Source organism: Neovison vison, chromosome 6 (assembly GCF_020171115.1).
Source record: "Neovison vison isolate M4711 chromosome 6, ASM_NN_V1, whole genome shotgun sequence".
Lineage (NCBI taxonomy): Eukaryota > Metazoa > Chordata > Mammalia > Carnivora > Mustelidae > Neogale > Neogale vison.
The window spans coordinates 211,272,178-211,295,454 of NC_058096.1; the positions used below are offsets into that span (position 1 = coordinate 211,272,178).

General features: G+C 40.7%; 1 protein-coding gene across 1 annotated transcript; it reads right to left on the reverse strand.

Moving 5' to 3' along the window:
- Positions 1–19,300: 19,300 nt before the first annotated feature.
- On the reverse strand, positions 19,301–20,293 carry LOC122910229 (olfactory receptor-like protein OLF4). The gene has a single exon (XM_044254887.1). It carries the CDS (start codon positions 20,267–20,269, stop codon positions 19,301–19,303), a length of 969 nt encoding a protein of 322 aa, XP_044110822.1. The 5' UTR covers positions 20,270–20,293.
- Between the last annotated feature and the right edge of the window lie 2,984 nt (positions 20,294–23,277).

The window sequence follows — 23,277 nt, forward strand, 5'->3', positions numbered from 1 at the left end:
TAGGTGACTATCAGCACAGAGGGAAGTAACAGAATTAATTTTTACACAGATAGTCCTTGCTCACATTGTGGAAATGCAACAATTTATGTTTTACAGTCAAGAAAGTAATCACAGTATTTTGTGAATGGATTTGGGCCCCTTAAGAGGATCCCTAGTCCTCTCTGATTAGGAATTTTCATCACAACATCCAATGTTTTCCCAAAAGGTTGGGTATTTTACAATTTCAGTAAGAAAACAATTCATGCATTTGAAAAATATATACAATGTTGACCATGTTTTTGAAATTCTAGTCATAAAGTAGTGGGTGTTGAAAAGCAAAAGTCCCTACATTTCAATGATGGTGATAGGGTAGATGCATATATAACAATTAAATAATCATGAGATGGGGAGAGATGATATGAACAGAAAAAAAGCAGGTTAAGGGAGAGAAGACGTCAGGTGTTATGTTGGGTGTTCAGTCAAGGTTGGCTAAGAAGGTTACCTTTGAAATGAGACTTCATGGAAGAGTGGGTGGAAGAGAGAGGTCTTCCTGATAGAGGAAACAGCTGATGCAAAGGCTCTGAGGAAATGCTTTTGTCAGAAAATGAAGGCTCAAAAGGAAGCCTGTGTATTGAGGGGAATGGACAACAGTGATGAGAGGTGGTGGCAGTGAATTTTGTAGAATCATGTGGCCTCATACCCGCTTAATATTCAAGACACAGGGACTTCCTTGTCCACACTGTGTACCTCTTCCTTTTTATGATCTGGTTGCATCAGCCTCCTGTCCATTGAACACTCCTCCTTAGTATCTTCTGTTATTGAATTTGGCCTATGTATTATAATTGGCATCTTGCAATGGAGGAGCCTGTCTAACCCTGCTCTGAGGACTGCTCTCACTCATCAAGATGTCCACATGCACGTGTACACACACACACACACACACACACACACACACGGTGTCACTTACATACAACAGAGCACACCAGGTCCTCCTTGTGTGTGTTACTTCTAAGTCCTTCTTGTCTTTCCCTACCCACTCCAACACAGTGTTTAGGATATGAATGGATATGCATCATATTACCTTTCCCATAAAGAATGTAGAATAATACCCAGAAATTCCTATTCAGAGCTTCCCAGGAACAAATCATCTTGGGTCTCCATTTTGTAATAGCCACTTTCTGACCTGTGTGTAAAGAAATGTAAAAAAATGTTTTCAATATTTAGGGTGTTTTCTGGTTCCATATGCAGTTTAGATAATTTTTTCCAGCTCTGTGAAAAATGTTGGTGGTATTTTGATAAGGATTAATCTGAGTGTGTATATTTGCTTTGGGTAGCATAGACATTTTAATAATATTTGTTCTTCCAATACATGAGTATGGAATGTTTTCCAATTTTTTGTGCCTTCCTCAATTTCTTTCACAAGTATTCTACAATTTTCGGACTACAGATATTTTACCTCTTTGGTTAGGTTTCTTCCTAGATAACTTATGGTTTTCGATACAACTGTAAACAGTTAAGAGATACATGAAAAAATGTTTATATCTCTCATCATCAGGCAAATACAAATCAAAACCACAGTGAGATACCACCTCACACTGTTCACAAAGGCTAAAATTAACAACTTGATAGACAACAGATGTTAACCACGATGCAGAGAAAAGGGAGCCCCCTCACACTGTCTGTGGAAATGCAGACTGGTGCAGACATTCTGGAAAACAGTAAGGAGGATTCTGAAAAAAATCAAAATAGCCACCATACCATGAGACAATTCCACTGCTTGGTATTTCTGCAATGGATACAAACAGTGATTTGAAAGGGCACATGTGCCTAAATGTTTATAGAAGTCATGTCCACAATAGGCAACATGTGGCAAGAGCCCAGAAGTCCATCCATAGATGAGTGAATAAAGAGGTAGTAGGGGCTCCTGGGTGGACTTAGTGGGATAAAGGTGAGTATATATACACAATGTAATATTACTTGGCCATTAAAGAATCAAATCTTGCCATTTGAAAAGACCTGGAGGGAGGTATCATGTATTATGCTAAACAAAATAAGTCAGAGAAAGATAAATACTATATGATTTCATTCATAAGTGGAATTTAAGAAACAAAATGGATAAATATAGGGGAAAGGAAGAAAAAAATTAAAAAAGGATACAAACAGAGATGGAGGAAAACTACAAGTGCCTTTATAATAGGACAGAAACTGATGGTTGCTGGAGGGGAGGTCGGTGGGGGGCGATGGGTTAATTGGGTGATGGTCACTGAGGGCACTTGATGGAATGAATACTGGGCATTATATGCAAGTGATGAATCATTAAATTCTACCTCTGAAACTAATAATACACTATATGTTAATTACACTGAATTTAAATAAAGTTTTTTTAAAAAGCAGCCGCAAAAAATTGTGTTCAACAAATAGAGAGATAGGGAGAGACAGACAGAGGGAGGGAGAAATGAGATGAACATACAGAGTAAAATGATCTAATAAGCTCAGTTTTTCTGATAGACTACAAGGAAGTAAAGCTTCCTTGGTGCTAGCGGCATCCAGTCTTGCTTACATACCATTTTTTTCCAATTTATTTATTTTCAGAAAAACATTATTCATTATTTTTTCACCACACCCAGTGCTCCATGCAAGCCGTGCCCTCTATAATACCCACCACCTGGTACCCCAACCTCCCACCCCCCCGCCACTTCAAACCCCTCAGATTGTTTTTCAGAGTCCATAGTCTCTCATGGTTCACCTCCCCTTCCAATTTACCCAAATTCCCTTCTCCTCTCTAACGCCCCTTGTCCTCCATGCTATTTGTTATGCTCCACAAATAAGTGAAACCATATGATAATTGACTCTCTCTGCTTGACTTATTTCACTCAGCATACATACCATTTTTTAAAAAAAGATTTTATTTATTTATGTGACAGAGAGAGAGATCACAAGTAGGCAGAGAGGCAGGCAGAAAGAGGGAGGGGGAAGCAGACTCCCCACTGAGCAAAGACCCCAATGTTGGGCTCGATCCCAGGACCCTGAAATCCCAGGACCCTGAGCAGAAGGCAGAGGCTTAACCCACTGAGCCACCCAGGTGCCCCTACACACCATTTTTAATCAGCAAAAATAATAAGAGCAAAATAAGTTTTGTTCACAAAGTAGTGACATCTTTATGGTGTGAATCACATTATTGATTGAACATAACAAGAAAAAAATAAACCAACATTTCACAAAATTTGGGCATTTTTATTACCAGAGAGCAGACTGAAGACTTTTTCATTTTTCTTCCTGTGCCTCATCCATATTTATTTGACCCATGCTTTTTTGTTTGGTTCCATAGAGGATGAGGTGAACCTTTTATCACTTTTCTTTTGTGGTATCTTTTTGTTTTTATTTGTTATTCTTAGCCTTTGGGTACAATCACTTTCTTGACAAGTCTGATGAACACAATGGCTCAATGTTCTTGCCCAACATGCAAGACTCTGTGAAATCCTACACACCTGGAGGCAATCTAGCCTCTTACTCTGAATACTTTTTATGTGACTTATCTGAGGACATTAAATCAGACTCAGATTTATCTCACTGTGCTCTTGTCTGGAACTATGAGGTAAGAACCATAGGAGCAGGGACATCACCTGTGTTGTTCATGGTTTTTCTTTATAGGTGTGGATGTATATGCACTTATATAGAAACAAATAGAAGAAAGTGGGACATAATGAAATCCAGAGAATGACAGAGGAAGTAAAACCAGGTTAAAGAGAGCAGGAGAGCAATTTCTGTACAACTGTATTCAACAACGTTTAAGGAAGTTTCAGCTCCTAACTGAAATAGGAGCTACAGGAGCAGTAATTCTACAAAATCAACATGGATGAATATTAAAACTCCCCATGACATTGATATAATTGTGTGTTGCATGTAAGCTCTTAGAAATTTTTGGAACATAGCATATGCTCTTTTAGTATATGTTGAGTGAACCAGGAATTAGTTCTCATTATATATGGACATTTAATACATGACAGAGCTGCATTTGGACTTCGTTGGAAAAGATTGGATTGTTGAATGGAAGTTGGCACAAACAGCTTTCTCTGTGGCATGAATTTCAGTGGTTCCTTATCTCACACATCTTACAAAAACCAGAAAGAGTAAACCCTTGGTATAAGAATAACCATTGAGACTATGGACTCTGAAAAACAGTCTGATGGGTTTGAAGTGGCGGGGGGGGGTGGGAGGTTGGGGTACCAGGTGGTGGGTATTATAGAGGGCACGGCTTGCATGGAGCACTGGGTGTGGTGAAAAAATAATACTGTTTTTCTGAAAATAAATAAATTGGAAAAAAAAAGAATAACCATTCCATTTTTAATACACATATAGAATGAAATGAAATGCACAGGTGGGCAAATCATAATTTAGGCAAAAATTTCAGAGGTAAAAAGATAGTATATTTAACTAAATAAAATTTAAAACTAAAATTCAATAGAGAAACAGATTTACAATAATTATTTTAAATGCTGATAATTGTTAATAGGCATATGATATGTGAGCATATAATAATAATAGAAAATTGAACATGGTGATCAAATATATGAATCTTTACTGGGGCTCAGTAATGGTTTAAAAAATCAACAGAAATCTCGTTCACATTCATCACCCTGAGAAAACACTCAAGGAGCTGTCACATTGATTGGGTTGGTATTTTTAATCAAGTAGCAAATGGGTATTCTCTAACTTTTCTGTCACAATTGTGAAGTGTTACAATGTTTTGGAGAATCTCTGAAGATAGTTAGAAATATTAAAAATACAGACATTCTTTGGGGTGGCTGGATGGCTCATTCAGTAGAGACTCGAACTTGGGTTTGTAAGTTTAAGCCTCATGTTGAGTGTAGAGATTACTTAAAAACTCATTGGAAGGGGAGGTGAACCATGAGAGACTATGGACTGTGAAAAACAATTTGAGGGTTTTGAAGGGGCGGGGAGTGGGAGGTTGGGGGAGCAGGTGGTGGGTATTATGGAGGGCACATATGGCATGGAGCACTGAGTGTGGTGCATAAACAATGAACTCTGTTACACTGAAAAGAAATTTAAAAAACTCAATTTTTAAAATTATTTTTAATTTTTTTATTATGTTATGTTAGTCATCATACAGTACAGCATTAGTTTTTGATGTAGTGCTCTATGATTCATTGTTCATGTATAACACCCAGTGCTCCATGCAATACATGCCCTCCTTAACATCCATCACTGGGCTAACCCATTCCCCCACCCAACTCCCTTCTAAAACCTTCAGTTTGTTTCCTGAGTCCATAGTCTCTCATGGTTCATCTCTCCCTCTGATTCCCCCACCCTTCATTTTTCCCTTCCTTCTCCTAAAGTCCTCCATGCTATTCCTTATGTCCCACAAATAAGGGAAATGATATGATAATTGGCTTTCTCTGCTTGACTTACGCTTATTTCACTTAGCATAATCTCTTCCAGTTCCAACAACATTGATTCAGAAGTTGGATATCCACCCTTCCTGATGGCTGAGTAATATTACTTTTTAAAAATATGGATATGATTTAACTCAGGATTTCTCAGTCTCTGCACTATGTGTATTCAGGGCTAGATCCTTCTCTGTGGTGTGCTGTGTCCTATGTATTATAGGGTGTTTAGAGGGACCCTGGCCACCAAACACCCTTTCCCAGTGTGATAGCCCAAAATGACTTTGAATATTGCCCAATGCCCCTAGGGCACAAATTCACCTTTGGTTAAGAAAGATAATTTTAAAAATAGAGCTTCCCTACGACCCTGCAATTGCACTCCTGGGTATTTACCCCAAAGATACAGATGTCGTGAAAAGAAGGGCCATCTGTACCCCAATGTTTATAGCAGCAATGGCCACAGTCGCCAAACTATGGAAAGAACCAAGATGCCCTTCAACGGATGAATGGATAAGGAAGATGTGGTCCATATACACTATGGAGTATTATGCCTCCATCAGAAAGGACGAATATCCAACTTTTGTAGCAACATGGACGGGACTGGAAGAGATTATGCTGAGTGAAATCAGTCAAGCAGAGAGAGTCAATTATCATATGGTTTCACTCATTTGTGGTGCATAACCAATAGCATGGAGGACAAGGGGCGTTAGAGTAGTAGGGAATTTGGGTAAATTGGAAGGGGAGGTGAACCATGAGAGACTATGGACTCTGAAAAACAGTCTGAGGGGTTTGAAGTGGCGGGGGGTGGGGTGGGAGGTTGGGGTACCAGGTGGTGGGTATTATAGAGGGCACAGCTTGCATGGAGCACTGGGTGTGGTGAAAAAATAATGAATACTGTTTTTCTGAAAATAAATAAATTGGGGAAAAAAAAAGAAAGATAATTTTAACTATTTAAAAAGTATTTTGTGGCATATATATTCAATAATATTTTTCATTAAATAATAATTTAATGAAGAAAAAATAAAAAAAGATTATCAAAAGTGTAAATAATACAGTCACACCATGAAATGTCATGCAGGAATTGAAATAATGAGTCAGGTTTACATTGGTTGACTAGAGGGTTTTATATAAGATACTCTTGAGTCTGAAGGCCAGGGAAGAAGAGCTAGAAAAAAGATGGTGTTAGAACGTTAAGAGTACTTAAAATATATTAGATGTCTTTTCATACATTTAGATTTAAAGTGTGAATGTGTATGTTTCCATAACAGAATACTTTTAAAAGAAATGAATACTTTTGAAAGAAAGAATAGTGAAGCTGCACTTATATTAAGCAGTGTCTAAAAACAACTGTCTGAAATAAAATTGAAGGAAGACCCAAAACCAACTTCTGAGCAAAAAGATTTAAAAGAGTAATAATTTAATGAAATTGACATGGGTCCAAATTTAAATTAGATTTCCAAGGACTAGGGCATAAAAGAATTTGAAAAAGTCTTTTAATGTGGAGAGAAGCAGTATCTAAAGTTTTAGTTTCATCTCATATAAAGAGATATGAGACAAGCATGCTTGTGGAAGGTAAAGGTTCTTTTTGGTCAAACATAAATAAGAATCCCTTTCAAGTGATGGAATTTCTATTTTAGAAATAGAGCCAATGATAAAAGGCCAGAAGGAACAATAAGGTATACAGAGACGTGAACACTATTCGGAATACAGATATAAAGAGTGATTTGTGAGCAATAAGTATGCAGAAGGACATTCACTTTCAGTGTTTGGAAACACAGGTATCAACAAGCAAAGAATATTAAGATGACAGATCAATTATTCCAACAAACAAACAATTAAAAATCAGTGGAGGGAATATATTGTGAGTAACTCACAGACTTTATCACATGAAATTCATACACTCTGGCACATTCTGCACAAATACATCTACACATACATAAAAATGAAATGGAAAGTAGCTAAATTGGTGATATAAAGCAATACTATGCTTAAAATAATGCAATAAAAACAGGAATAAAACCACTCTGACTCCATTATGTAAACATCAAGGACTCCCACAATTTTCAGTGGAGAAAGTGTGTGGCTAGCTTAGTTAGGATATATTCAGGCTCACAGGCAATGAGGTAATTGTAAAGGAAGCTCATCAGCATACCTTTTTCACATAATACATGTAAAAAATTCATTTGAACACTCAAGAGAGAGGAGGTACTGTGATATGTATGTTTCATGTACTGCTCTTGCATAGATAAACCAGGGAGATTCTTTTGTCAGGATTTTCTCTTCAGTATGGAAATGTAGCTTACTATGTTCTATATTACACATGAAAAGACATGTCCTCACTTCACTGTCTATCCCTCCACAACTAACACTTGACTTTTCTACTCTGGTTAATTACAAAGATCCTTGGTTTCATGTTCTACTTTTATGCTTCCCATCCCCCATATGATTGGATTTCCCTTATTATGATTTAGTTGTTCAGGTTGAACCTTGCATTTATGAGTTCCATGTTCACTTCTAATTTTAGCATTATAAATACATAAGTGAATCAACCAATAATTTTCTTAATCAAAACAGCAGACAGCCACAGCAAACTCTCAGCTCTGGGCTAGGCTGGATTGGCTCTCAGATGACCTTAGTTAAATGCTGTAGACTTTCATTCTCAGACCCAATTCAGTTCCTACTGGGCAGTAAAACTCATCTAGATTGAGCCTCCGTGAGGAAGGTCTCCATATGGAAGTCAAAATACCTGTCTGATTGGTAGATGATGGAGTATGAAGCTCTGTCCCCAGACAAGAGAGCAGGAATGAGTCAGATTCCTGTGCCCCATCCAGACTTAGGGCTGCACCAGAAAAGACCAGGTCTTGTCCAGTCCGAGGTTGTCCATGCTGTGGGACTGCAGAAGAGGAGGTATTTACAACTGCTTTGGTCTGCTCATTAGGCACATTTCCTTCTTGTTCCTCCTACATTTAGGCACATGATTTCCCTGCGGGACACTAGTCTGGACAGAAATGAAATTTTTCCTGTTGAATTTCTGTTCCTAGGAAACCAGGTGATAATCCAGATGAAGTCAGTTTTTCTTATTCTTTTCTATATCTTCTTCTGCCTTTCAGGGATCTAAACTCCCAGCACATCATCCCACTCCTGAGTGAATGTTTTCTCCTCTTGACAGTTGAGGATCAACCCTGACAAGGTCCATTGGGCCACTCAAAGCTTTGAGTTGTGGAGACACAATACCTGATATCTCTAGAATGTTACTTTTGCCTTTTTAAACAAAGATGAAAGGTTTGCTCCTTTAACATAAAACCCTGGCCACTAATCTCACAATTCTTTCTCGAGTTCAGAACTATGGCTTAAAATGTCACTATAAAATATTTGTTACTTGTAAGAGTCATATTTAGGTCTTTTTGTACATGTAATCTGAGTTTATTACCTTACAGGAATTGTCTAATTTAATATTGATACAAATCCATTCTGTGAGGAAGCACTAGTGTGAACTTCATTCCCTATGGAGAAATGGGGTTTGAAAAATTTAGTGTTCACCTCAAACTTATTGCAAAAAGGGATGGGTGTTGATTGCATTCTGTCAGGATGCTCCCAGCTTTCAAACTCCATTGCAGTGGTCCCAACCAGAGGTAGTTCTTTTCCCCAGGCATTGTTAGCAATGTCTGAGGGATGCTGGTAAATACCTCCAAGGAACAGGACAGCTCCCAACACAAAAAATAAGACTACCTCAAAGGTCAAATTGATAATGTGAGAAAATGTATTCTAGATCAGCACTTTTCCAACTCCAAATTGCTAGGAATCATCTAGGATTCTAGCTTAAATGCAGATTCTGCTTGATTTGCTCCAGCTCTTTGAAGAATACCGGTGGAATTTTGATTGGAATGGCATTAAAAGTATAGATTGCTCAAGGCAGTATAGACATTTTAACAATGTTTATTCTTTCGATCCAAGAGCATGAAATGGTCTTCCATCTTTTTGTGTCTTCTTCAATTTCTTTCATGAGTGTTCTGTAGTTCCTCAAGTACAGATCCTTTACCTCTTTGGTTAGGTTTATTCCCAGGTATCTTATGGTTCTTGGTGCTATAGTAAATGGAATAGATTCTCTAATTTCTCTTTCTGTATTTCCATTGTTAGTATATAAGAAAGCCACTGATTTCTGTACATTGACTTTGTATCCTGCCACATTTATTAATTGCTGTATGAGTTCTAATAGCTTGGGGGTAGAGTCATTTGGGTTTTCCATATAAAGAATCATGTCATCTGCAAAGAGAGTTTGACTTCTTCATTGCCAATTTGAATACCTTTTATTTCTCTTTGTTGTCTGATTGCTGTTGCTAGGACTTCTAATACTATGTTGAACAAGAGTGGTGAGAGTGGGCATCCTGGTCGTGTTCCTGATCTCAACGGGAAGGCTGCAAGCTTTTTCCCATTGAGGATGATATTTGTTGTGGGTCTCTTGTAGATAGATTTGATGAAGTTGAGGAATGTTCCCTCTATCCCTATACTTTGAAGCGTTTTAATCAGGAACGGATGTTGGATTTTGTCAAATGCTTTTTCTGCATCAATTGAGAGGACCATGTGGTTCTTCTCTCTTCTCATATTAATTTGTTGTATCACATTGATTGATTTGCGAATGTTGAACCACCCTTGTAGCTCAGGGATGAATCCCACCTGGTCATGGTGGATAATTTTTTTTTTTTTGGTGGATAATTTTTTTAATGTGCTATTGGATCCTGTTTGCTAGGATCTTGTTCATAGTCTTAGCATCCATATTCATCAGTGATATTGGTCTAAAATTCTCCTTTTTGGTAGGGTCTTTGTCTGGTTTGGGGGTCAACATAATGCTGGCTTTATAGAAATAGTCTGGAAGTTTTTCTTCTGCTTCCATTTTTGGAAACAGCTTCAGGAGCATAGGTGTTATTTCTTCTTTGAAAGTTTGGTAGAATTCCCCAGAGAATTCTATCAGGTCCTGAGCTCTTGTTTTTTGGGAGGTTTTTTTTTTTAATTTTTTTTCCAATTTATTTATTTTCAGAAAAACACTATTCATTATTTTTTCACCACACCCAGTGCTCCATGCAAGCCGTGCCCTCTATTATACCCACCACCTGGTACCCCAACCTCCCACCTCCCCACCACTTCAAACCCCTCAGATTGTTTTTCAGAGTCCATAGTCTCTCATGGTTCACCTCCCCTTCCAATCTACCCAAATTCCCTACTCTTTGATCACTGCTTCAATCTCATTACTAGATATCAGTCTATTCAGGTTGTCAATTTTTTCCTGGTTCAATTTTGGGAGTTTATAGTTTTCCAGGAATGCATCCATTTCATCTAGGTTGCTAAGCTTATTTGCATATAACTGTTGATAATAACTTCTGATGATTATTTCTACTTCCTTGGTGTTAATTGTGATCTCTCCCTGCTTTAGTGGGTGCTGATGGGCCCAGGAATTCAACATTTCTAACAAGCTCCTTAATGATGTTGATGCTTTTGGTCCACAGACCACTCTTTGAGTAGCAAGGCTGTTGTCCTGTGATGGTGGGAGGCACACAGATAGTTGTAGGGGTTTTTCAAGGAAAAAAATGTTTTTGCATAGAATTTTTTTTTTAAAAAGCCAGCAATGATTTATTAACTAATGTCCATACTTTACTCAGATTCCCTGTGTGTTTAACTTGAAGTCCTTTCTCTGTTCCCAGGATCTCATCAGGGTCCCACATTCCATTTAGTTGTCACCTATCCTTGGTCTTCTCATGGCTTCAGCAATTTCTTCATATACTTTTTTTTCCAATTTATTTATTTTCAGAAAAACATTATTCATTATTTTTTCACCACACCCAGTGCTCCATGCAAGCCGTGCCCTCTATAATACCCACCACCTGGTACTCCAACCTCCCACCCCCCCGCCACTTCAAACCCCTCAGACTGTTTTTCAGAGTCCATAGTCTCTCATGGTTCACCTCCCCTTCCAATTTTTTTTCAATTTATTTATTTTCAGAAAAACAGTATTCATTCTTTTTTCACCACACCCAGTGCTCCATGCAAGCCATGCCCCCTATAATACCCACCACCTGGTACCCCAACCTCCCACCCCCCCGCCACTTCAAACCCCTCAGACTGTTTTTCAGAGTCCATAGTCTCTCATGGTTCACCTCCCCTTCCAATTTACCCAAATTCCCTTCTCCTCTCTAATGCCCCTTGTCCTCCATGATATTTGTTATGCTCCATAAATAAGTGAAACCATAGGATAATTGACTCTCTCTGCTTGACTTATTTCACTCAGCATAATCTCTTCCAGTCCCATCCATGTTGCTACAAAAGTTGGGTATTCATCCTTTCTGATGGAGGCATAATACTCCATAGTGTATATGGACCACATCTTCCTTATCCATTCATCCGTTGAAGGGCATCTTGGTTCTTTTTTTTAATTTATTTATTTTCAGCATAACAGTATCATTATTTTTTCACCACACCCAGTGCTCCATGCAATCCGTGCCCTCTATAATACCCACCACCTGGTACCCCAACCTCCCACCCCCCCCGCCACTTCAAAACCCTCAGATTGTTTTCCAGAGTCCATAGTCTCTCATGGTTCACCTCCCCTTCCAATTTACCCAAATTCCCTACTCCTCTCTAACGCCCCTTGTCCTCCATGCTATTTGTTATGCTCCACAAATAAATGAAACCATATGATAATTTGTTTATTTTTTAATGTTTTAAATTAATTTTCAGTGTAAGAGTATTCAATGGTTATTTTTGAGAAAATAAATTCTTTTTTTTTATTTTTTTAATTAAATTATTTATTTTCAGCATAACAGTATTCATTTTTTTTGCACCAACCCAGTGCTTCACACAAACCATGCTGTCTCCATACCCACCAGCAGGTTCCCCCCACCTCCCACCCCCACCGCTTCAAACCCCTCAGATTGTTTTTCAGAGTCCACAGTCTCTCATGGTTCACCTCCCCTTCCAATGTCCCTCAACTCCCTTCTGTTCTCTAACTCCCGTTGTTCTCTATGCTATTTGTTATGCTCCAAAAATAAGTGAGACCATATGATAATTGACTCTCTCTGCTTGACTTATTTCACTCAGCATAATCTCTTCCAGTCCTGTCCATGTTGCTACAAAAGTTGGGGATTCGTCCTTTTTGATGGAGGCATAATACTCCATAGTGTATATGGACCACATCTTCCTTATCCATTTGTCCGTTGAAGGGCATCTTGGTTCTTTCCATAGTTTGGCGACTGTAGCCATTGCTGCTATAAACATTGGGGTACAGATGGCCCTTCTTTTCACTCCATCTGTATCTTGGGGTAAATACCCATGAGTACAATTGCAGGGTCATAGGGAAGCTCTATTTTTAATTTCTTGAGGAATCTCCACACTGTTCTCCAAAGAGGCTGGACCAACTTGCATTCCCACCAACAGTGTAAGAGGGTTCCCCTTTCTCCACATCCCCTCCAAAACATGTTGGTTTCCTGTCTTGTTAATTATGGCCATTCTAACTGTGGGAGGTGATATCTCAATGTGTTTTTTTTTTTCAATTTATTTATTTTCAGAAAAACATTATTCATTATATTTTCACCACACCCAGTGCTCCATGCAAGCTGTGCCCTCTATAATACCCACCACCTGGTACCCCAACCTCCCACCCCCCCAATGTGGTTTTAATTTGAATCTCCCTGATGGCTAGTGATGATGAATATTTTTTCGTGTGTCTGATAGCCATTAGTATATCTTCCTTAGAAAAGTGTCTGTTCATATGTTCTCCCCATTTTTTGATATGTTTGTCTTTTTTGTGTGTGTTGAGTTTGAGGAGTTCTTTATAGAACCTGGATATCAACTTTTTGTCTGTACTGTCATTTGCAAATATCTTCTCCCATTCCGTGGGTTGCCTCTTCATTTTCTTTACTGTTTCCTTTGCTGTGCAGAAGGTTTTGATTTTGATTAAGTCCCAAAAGTTCATCTTCACTTTTGTTTCTTTTGCCTTTGGAGACATATCTTGAAAGAAGTTGCTGTGGCTGATATCGAAGAGATTACTGCCTATGTTCTCCTCTAGGATTCTGATGGATTCCTGTCTCACATTGCGGTCTTTTATCCATTTTGAGTTTACTTTGTGTACGGTATAAGAGAATGGTCGAGTTTCATTCTTCTACATATAGCTGTCCAGTTTTCCCAGCACCATTTATTGAAGAGACTGTCTTTTTTCCACTGTATATTTTTTCCTGTTTTGTCAAAGATTAATTGACCATAGAGTTGAGGGTCCATATCAGGGCTCTCTACTCTGTTCCACAGGTCTATGTGTCTGTTTTTATGCCAGTACCCTGCTGTCTTGGTGACCACAGCTTTGTAGTAAAGCTTGAAATCAGGTAACGTGATGCGCCCAGTTTTATTTTTGTTTTTCAACATTTCCTTAGCGATTCGGGTTTCTTCTGATTCCATAAAGTTTTGGATTCTTTGCTCCAGCTCTTTGAAGAATACTGGTGGAATTTTGATCAGAATGGCATTAAAAGGGTAGTTTTCTCTAGGCAGTATAGACAATTTAACAAGGTTTATTCTTCCAATCTAAGAGCATGGAATGGTCTTCCATCTTTTTGTGTCTTCTTCAATTTCTTTCATGAGTGTTCTGTAGTTCCTCAAGTACAGATCCTTTACTTACCTCTTTGGTTAGGTTTATTCCCAGGTATATTATGGTTCTTGGTGCTAGAGTAAATGGAATCAATTCTCTAATTTCCCTTTCTGTATTTTCATTGTTAGTGTATAAGAAAGCCACTGATTCCTGCACATTGACTTTGTATCCTGCCACGTTGCTGAATTGCTGTATGAGTTCTAGTAGTTTCGGGTTGGAGTCTTTTGGGTTTTGCATATAAAGAATCATGTCATCTGCAAAGAGAGAGAGTTTGACTTCTTCATTGCCAATTTGGATACCTTTTATTTCTCTCTGTTGTCTGATTGCTGTTGCTAGGACTTCTAATACTATGTTGAACAAGAGTGGTGAGAGTGGGCATCCTTGTCTTGTTCCTGATCTCAACGGGAAGGCTGAAAGCTTTTTCCCATTGAGTTCTCATTGTTTTTGCACCACACCCAGTGCTCCATGCAATCCGTCTCCTCTCTAATACTCACCAATTGGGTCCCCCAACCTCCTACCCCCCACCCCTTCAAAACCCTCAGATTGTTTTTCAGAGTCCATAGTTTCTCATGGTTCACCTCCCCTTCCAATTTACCCCAACTCCCTTCTCCTCTCCATCTCCCCTTGTCCTCCATGCTATTTGTTATGCTCTACAAATAAGTGAAACCATATGATAATTGACTCTCTCTGCTTGACTGATTTCACTCAGCATAATCTCTTCCAGTCCCGTCCATGTTGCTACAAAAGTTGGATATTCATCCTTTCTGGTGCAGGCATAATACTCCATAGTGTATATGGACCACATCTTCTTTATCCTTCATCCGATGAAGGGCATCCTGGTTCTTTCCACAGTTTGGCGACCGTGGCCATTGCTGCTATATACATTGGGGTACAGTTGGCCCTTTTTTTCACTCCATCTGTATCTTTGGAATAAATACCCAGGAGTGCAATTGCAGGGTCATAGGGAAGTTCTATTTTTAATTTCTTGAGGAATCTCCACACTTTTTTCCAAAGTGGCTGCACCAACTTGCATCCCCACCAACAGTGTAGGAGGTTATCCTTTTTCCACATCCTCCCCAACACATGTTGTTTCCCTTTTGTTAATTTTTGCCATTCTATCAGGTGTAAGGTGGCATCTCAATGTGTTCTTAATGAATCTCCATGATGACTAGTGATGATGAACATTTTTCCATGTGTCTGATAGCCATTCAGAAAGGTAAACTTGAAATGGATAAATGACCTCAACGTGAGGCAGGTATCCTTCAGAACCCTAGAGGAGAATATAGGCAGTAACCTCTTCAATATCAGCCACAGCAACTTCTTTCAAGATACGTCTCCAAAGGCAAAGGAAACAAAAGCGAAAATAAACTTTTGGGACTTCATCAAAATCAAAAGCTTCTGCACAGCTAAGGAAACAGTCAAGAAAACAAATAGGCAACCCACAGAATGGGAAGAAGCTATTTGCAAATGACAGTACAGACAAAAGGTTGATTTCCAGAATCTATAAAGAACTCCTCAAACTCAACACACACAAAACAGACAATCATATAAAAAAAATGGGCAGAAGATATGAACAGAGACTTCTCTGGAGGTTTTTATGTTTGTTCACTTTTTTTTTCTCTCCTTGACCGCTTTTGATCATTTTTGTAGGTTAGAGGAAATCAGACTGCACCCTGACCTCCCTCTCAGAGAGAAGCCTCAGTCTGCTCTCCTGTGGGTGCTGCAGAGCCCTTCTAAATTCCCAGCCACTGGCAAAGCAGGTTCTGAGTCATGGTCCCTGGGGCACAGGATCTTCTGCTTGTACCCAAAACCACAGCAGCAGTGGCTGTCTGGGCAGCTCCAGACCACCAGAGATGTTCCAAGCAGCGATTGCACACTGAGATTTTCCTGCTGGCCCGGGCTGGGAGTGCCTGGTTCCTCTGGGTCTAAGTGTGCTGGGTTTGTGTGCACCTCTTTCAGGGGAGGCTATGAGTCACACATGCATCTCAGGCTGATAGCTGGGCATGGGTCAAGAACACCAGGCTGGGCCTTTGTGGACCCATCTCAGGGGAGAGTTTGGGGTGCGAGCGCATCTCAGGCTCTGAAACAATGGCGTGGGTCTTAGAGAGCCAGGTGAGCCTTCTCGCACCTCTCTCAGGGGAGGGTGTGGGGCATGTGTGTCTCCAGCTCTGTTAGCACAGCTCGGTGTTCTGCCATCTGGCGAGGCTCCCGGCCCCTCACAGGAGCCGGACCCCATGCATTCTCTGTCGTGCTGGCAGCTCAGGGACCAAGACCTGATTTCTCTGCCACACTCTCTCTGGCTCAGCACCAGGGGAGGCTGTCCTGGGTCCAGGGAACCCCCTCTCCCTAGCCACCCCGATTCCCACAATATCCCCCCCCACGATCCTTTGCTCTGAGTGCTTTCAACCAGTCTCCAAGTTAATGCTGGTCCCCAGATCCAGGGCACTCTCGTATTAGGGGTATTACTTCCCAATCAGTCGCCTCTGATGGCTCCCTCCCCCTTTTGTTTATCTTCTTATATCAGTCCAATGTTCCCACTCCGCTTCACATGCCCACTGGCATCTTCTGCCCCCGTAGAGATACAGACATGTATAATTCTGATCTCAGGCTGATTTCATGGGTGATCGGAGTTCTTTGGTAGGTAATCATCTCACTTTAGGGTACAGGTTGAAAAGGCGCCTCCTCCTACTTCCCCGCCATCTTCTATTTTGTTCTTTTTTTTTTTTTTAAGAAAATTTATTTTTATTCCATTTCCATTTTAATTTTTCTTAATTTTTAATATGTTCAGTTAGCCAGTGTATAGTTCATCTTTAGCTTTGATGTAGAGCATACTCATAATCATGAGTCCAAGTCATGTGTAGAATTATTAAATTACTGTATTATACTTACTAGATTGTTCTCTATGTTGGCTTTATGTTCTTTTTTTTTCCAATTTATTTGTTTTCAGAAAAACAGTATTCATTACTTTTTCACCACACCCAGTGCTCCATGCAAGCTGTGCCCTCTATAATACCCACCACCTGGTACCCCAACCTCTCACCCCCCCCGCCACTTCAAACCCCTCAGATTGTTTTTCGGAGTCCATAGTCTCTCATAGTTCATCTCCACTTCTAATTTACCCAAAAGCACATACCCTCCCCAATGTCCATAACCCTACCCCCCTTCTCCCAACCCCCCTCCCCCCAGCAACCCACAGTTTGTTTCGTGAGATTAAGAGTCACTTATGGTTTGTCTCCCTCCCTACCCCATGTTGGCTTTATGTTCTACACCAATAAAATTTTATTAAATTGAAAATTGTACAGGCTGTAGACCTTTTTGCTGAGATGCCCACAATTCAACACTTATCTCTGTATCCATGTACTTGGCAATGTGACTGTGAAGCTCCTTCCATTGAGAGGTAGAGTCTATTTCTCCAACTTTGAATCTGTACTGAACTTAGTTGCGGTGTTTTTGCCTTGACTAATAGTATCTGCTGAAAATGACAATGTGCTTCAAGGGGTTATTGTGTGTTTTTGCTGCTACCTTGTAACTCTGCCTCTGCCATGTACACAAGTCCAGACTACCTTGCTGTGAGAGGTAAAAACATGTGAAACAGAGCTCAGCAACTGTAACCATGGTCAACCTAGACCAGCCTATCACCAGCAAGACACCAAATGCGAGAATGCAGCTAGGATGAATGGAGTATTTCCAGCTGAGCCACAGCTGACCTCAGCCTCAAGAGATCAGTGGAGACCAAAAGACTTCCCCATTATAGGCCCCCATGCTATTTTAAAAGAAACATAATCTTATATCTTTTACATTTAGCATGGCTTTTCATACAGCAATTGGTGACTGATTCAATAACCAATGTAAACAGAACTGAGAATATTAAGAATAATCAACTGCTTTTTAGTTTTGATATTTTTCTGATATATGAAAGCACTATTCATAATGGCCTGGTTATTCACATTTATTTCAAATAACTTTACTAAAAATTGACCACCATTGAGACTCCCATTCAGGTAACTGGGAGAGTTTGGAAAGACCTCTATTTTTTTACAGGAATAACTTGTGGGACCCTAAGTCACAAGTTTCCACTCTCAGGGCATTACTGAGCAGTAATTCCAGCTCTTGTCTGGAATTGATCTATGATCCTCTGATCATAGAATGAAAGAGAGTTTAGAACAAAAAAAATGGTAAAGAAATTAATGACAGAATGAATGCACCAATTGTTCGCTCACTCACACTATGATATTGAAGACAACATTTTTAAAGGGGGAGAGTTTAGGGCAATGGAAGGAGTAATATTTGTAGGCAGGGCTTGAATTTTTCAAGTAGAAACAGGATGTCATCCAATTAAATAACCCATATTATACCACTAAATTCTTCAGTACAATTAATAAAACCCTTTAAACATGGACACAGTAAGGAATAGATGTTCATGATCAAAAACACATTATCCACAAAAAAATATGGTGTGATAGAAAATTTAACATCGTCTTTCAGGTATTCTCTGACATGTATTTACGTATTAAGTAAATTGGTTTGTGCAAATTTGTCTTTCCATAGATTACACGTTAGGGGCGTTGTTTTTTTTTTTAAGATTTTATTTATTTATTTGACAAAGAGAAATAACAAGTAGATGGAGAGGCAGGCAGAGAGACAGAGAGGGAAGCAGGCTCCCTGCTGAGCAGAGAGCCCGATGCGGGACTTGATCCCAGGACCCTGAGATCATGACCTGAGCCAAAGGCAGCGGCCTAACCCACTGAGCCACCCAGGCGCTAGGGGCGTTTTTCATAAGCAATTTCTGCCTTACTATTCTCTGACAGAGATACTGTGGATGCTTAGCCGATAGGATCAGGAACATGATCTTAAGGAGGATGACTACCTATGAAACAAAATAGTAGGTTAAAGCTTGTATTACCAAGAAAGGCATTTAAGTTATTAACTTAGAAAGAATGACAGACAGAGTGAAAAACTGTGATCTCAGAATTTCCTCTACAAAAAAATTATAAAAATGGCCTCAGTTGCCAATGTCATTTAGTTTATAAAACTAGGACCATTCATTACTATATGAGGCAAACGGGAATCTCCAAATAGTTTCTAATTCAAGGTTGGGACAAACTTTGGAAATTAAGGAAACAAAAAAATTTTTTTAGCTCTCAGAAGCAGTAGAAAATTTAACAGACACTTATTTAAATTCCATAAAGCAGCTGATTTTTAGAAAAATTGAAACTCCAGGATATAAAAGAGAGATTAAGTTCCTCTTTCATGATCTGATTAAAGAATCACAATTTCTGGGTATTAGGCACTAAGCCTGCAAGCACAGGTACTTGTTGAAAAATGGCCTCTTTATGGATGCTCTGAAAAATACATTTAGAGCCTCCTTTATATCTCTGTTCCTCAAACTATAGATGAAGGGATTCAGCATAGGTGTGACCATCGTGTACATCACCGAGGCTACTGCACTTGAGTGGGAGCTCTGGGTAGCAGCAGAGCTAAGGTACACTCCTAGGCTAGTACAATAAAATAAGGAGACAACCAAGAGATGTGAAGCACATGTGGAAAATGCTTTATGCTTACCCTGAGATGATGAAATCCCACATATGGAGGAAACTATCTTAGAATAAGAGTAAAGGACCCCGGCTAGGGGAACACCAGCCAGGAGGACAGCTGCAGAATACATCACCATGTTATTGAGAAAGGTGTCAGAACATGCAAGTTGGATCATCTGATTGAGTTCACAGAAAAAGTGGGGGATTTCCACCTCTGTACAGAAGGATAGCTGCAACACCATTAAGGTTTGTAACAAAGAATGCAGGACACTCATGATCCAGGATACCAGAACCAGCAGTCCACAGAGCTGAGGGCTCATTGTTGCCATGTAGTGTAGGGGGTGGCAGATGGCCACAAAGCGATCATAAGCCATCACAGTCAAGAGGAAGTTGTCCAAAGTTGCAAAAAGTATAAAAAAGAACATCTGCATGATGCAGCTGCCATAAGGTATGACTTTTTTCTGTGTTTCTATATTCACCAACATCTTGGGAATGGTGGTGGAGGTGAAACAGATGTCTACAAAGGACAGGTTGGCAAGGAAGAAGTACATGGGCATATGGAGATGGGAATCTGAGCTGACAGCCAAGAGGATGAGCAGATTCCCAAGTATGGTTACCAGGTACATGGACAGGAACAGCACAAAGAGGAAGGGTTGCAATTCTGGTCCCTCTGGAAATCCCAGAAGAAGAAATCCCAAAATTTGTGTATCATTCTCCAGTTCCATGTCATTGATGTGACTACAAAAATAAGAAAGAACGAGACAAGATGGCGGGGTACTAGGAAGAGGCGTCTTTTCAGCTGGTACCCCAAAGTGAGCTGATTACCTACCAAAGAACTCTGATCACCCATGAAATCAGCCTGAGATCAGAATTATACACGTCTGGATCTCTACAGGGGCAGAAGACGCCAGTGAGCAGGTAAAGCGGAATGGGAACAGCGGACTGAGATCGGAAGATAAACAAAAGGGGGAGGGAGCCACCAGAGGCGACCGGTGGGAAAGTAATACCCCGATACGAGCGAGAGTGCCCTGCGTCTGGGGACCAGCATTAACTCGGAGACTGGTTGAAAGCACTCCAAAAGAGCAAAGGATCGCGGGGGGCAAACTGTGGGAATCGGGGCGGCTAGGGACAGGGGCTTGAGTCCCCGGTCCCAGACGGCCTCCCCGGCGCGGAGGCAGAGAGAGTGCGGCGGAGAAACTGGCTCCTGGTCCCTAAGCCGCCAGCGTGCCCCAGAGCGCGGGGGTTCCGGCTCCTGTGAGGGGATGGGAGCCGGTCTGCAGAACGCGCGCTAGCCCTACCACAAAGCTTGAGATGCGCGTGCACGTCGCTCCAGCTCTCCTGGGTTTCTAAGGCCCTGGGGCGCTTCTTGACCCGGGCCATTGTTTCAAAGTCTAAGCCTCGCGCCCGCGAAACTCTTCCCCGGACAGAGGCGCGCAAAAGCCCAGCCTGCGGCTTACGGACCAGCGCCCCGTTCTCAGTGCCCCAGACGCGCGCCCGACCCACAGCCGCCTCTGAAAAGAGGTGCGCGCAAGCCGGGCACTCCCAGCCCCGGCCAGCGGCAAAATCTCAGTGTGCGATCGCTGCTTGGAACCTCTCTGGCGGTCAGGAGCTCCCAGACAGCCGCCACTGCCTTGGCTTTGGGGACGAGCAAAAGATCCTGCGCCCCCAGGGTCTTTAACTTGGAACCTGCACTGCCAGCATCCAAGGGGGAATTTATTCAGCTTCTGCACCCAGACTGAGGCTTCTGAGACGGAGATCAGGAAGTGTTCCAGGGTGCACCTTGACTGCACCAGAGTTGATACATCCAGCTACATCTGTTCAGTCTTCTCCCACCAAAATGACTAGGAGGAGGAATGCCCAACAGAAGAAAAATACAGAGGATGGACCTTCCGCAACAGAGCTAACGGCTATCAACATAGACAATATGTCGGAAAGAGAATTCAGGCTAACAATTATCCAGGCAATAGCTAGGTTGGAGAAAGCCATGGATGACCAAACAGAATTGATTAGAGCCGAACTGAAAGCGACCAGACAGGATGTTCACAATGTTAGGGCGGAGCTTAAAGCTACCAGGGAGGAGGTCCACAATGCTCTCAATGAGTTCCAATCCAATCTCAACTCTCTCAAAGCTAGGGTAACTGAGACAGAAGATAGAATTAGTGATCTGGAAGACAAACAGATAGAGAGAAAGGATCAGGAGGAAGCCTGGAACAAACAGCTTAGATCCCACGAAAGCAGAATTAGGGAAATAAGTGATGCCATGAAGCGTTCCAACGTCAGAATTATTGGAATTCCTGAAGGGGAGGAGAAAGAAAGAAGTCTAGAAGATGTCGTGGAACAAGTCCTTCATGAAAACTTTCCGAATCTCGCGAATGAAACCAGCGTTCATGTACTAGAGGCTGAACGGTCTCCACCCAAGATTATACACTCCAAAAAAACATCACGACACCTGATAGTCAAATTGAGAAATTATAATTGTAGGTATAATCTCTTGAAAGCTGCCAGGGCAAAGAGGCTCCTTACTTACAGAGGGAAGCCCATCAGAATAACGTCAGACCTGTCCACAGAGACCTGGCAAGCCAGAAGAGGCTGGCAAGATATATTCAGGGCACTAAATGAGAAGAACATGCAGCCAAGAATACTTTATCCAGCAAGACTGACATTCAAAATGGATGGAGAGATAAAGAGTTTCCAAGACCGGCAAGACTTAAAAGACTATGCAACCACCAAGCCGATACTGCAGGAAATATTAAGGGGGGTTCTATAAAAGAGGAAAAATCCCAAGAATAGCATTGAACAGAAATATAGAGACAGTCTACAGAAAGAAAGACTTCAAAGGTAACTCGATGTCAATAAAAACGTATCTATCAATAATCACTCTCAATGTGAATGGCCTCAATGCACCCATAAAACGGCACAGGGTTGCAGATTGGATAAAACGACAGGACCCATCCATATGCTGTCTACAAGAGACCCATTTTGAACCTAAAGATACACGCAGACTGAAAGTGAAGGGGTGGAGAAGCATCTTTCATGCCAATGGGACTCAAAAGAAGGCTGGGGTAGCGATTCTCATATCAGATAAATTAGACTTCAAACTAAAGACTGTAGTCAGAGATACAGAAGGACACTACATAATCCTTAAAGGGACTATCCACCAAGATGATCTAACAATTGTAAATATCTATGCTCCCAATATGGGAGCAGCCAATTACTTAAGAAAACTGTTAATCAAGATAAAGAGTCATATTGATATGAATACACTAATCGTAGGTGATCTTAACACGCCTCTTTCAGAATTAGACAGATCATCGAAGCAGAAAATCAATAAAGAAACAAGAGCATTGAACGACACATTGGACCAGATGGACCTCATAGATATATACAGAACATTCCACCCTAAAACAGCAGAATACTCATTCTTCTCAAGTGCACACGGAACCTTCTCCAGAATAGACCACATACTGGGTCACAAATCAGGACTCAGCCGATACCAAAAGACTGAGATTATTCCCTGCATATTCTCAGATCACAATGCTTTGAAACTGGAGCTCAATCACAAGGAAAAGTTCCGAAGGAACTCAAACACCTGGAAGCTAAAGACCACCTTGCTTAAGAATGCTTGGATCAACCAGGAGATCAAAGAAGAACTGAAACAATTCATGGAAACCAATGAGAATGAAGACACTTCGGTCCAAAACCTATGGGATACAGCAAAGGCGGTCCTAAGGGG

Coding starts and splice junctions, on each gene's coding strand:
- LOC122910229 (XM_044254887.1), bottom strand. CDS start 20,269: ATGGAACTGGAGAATGATACACAAATTTTGGGATTTCTTCTTCTGGGA.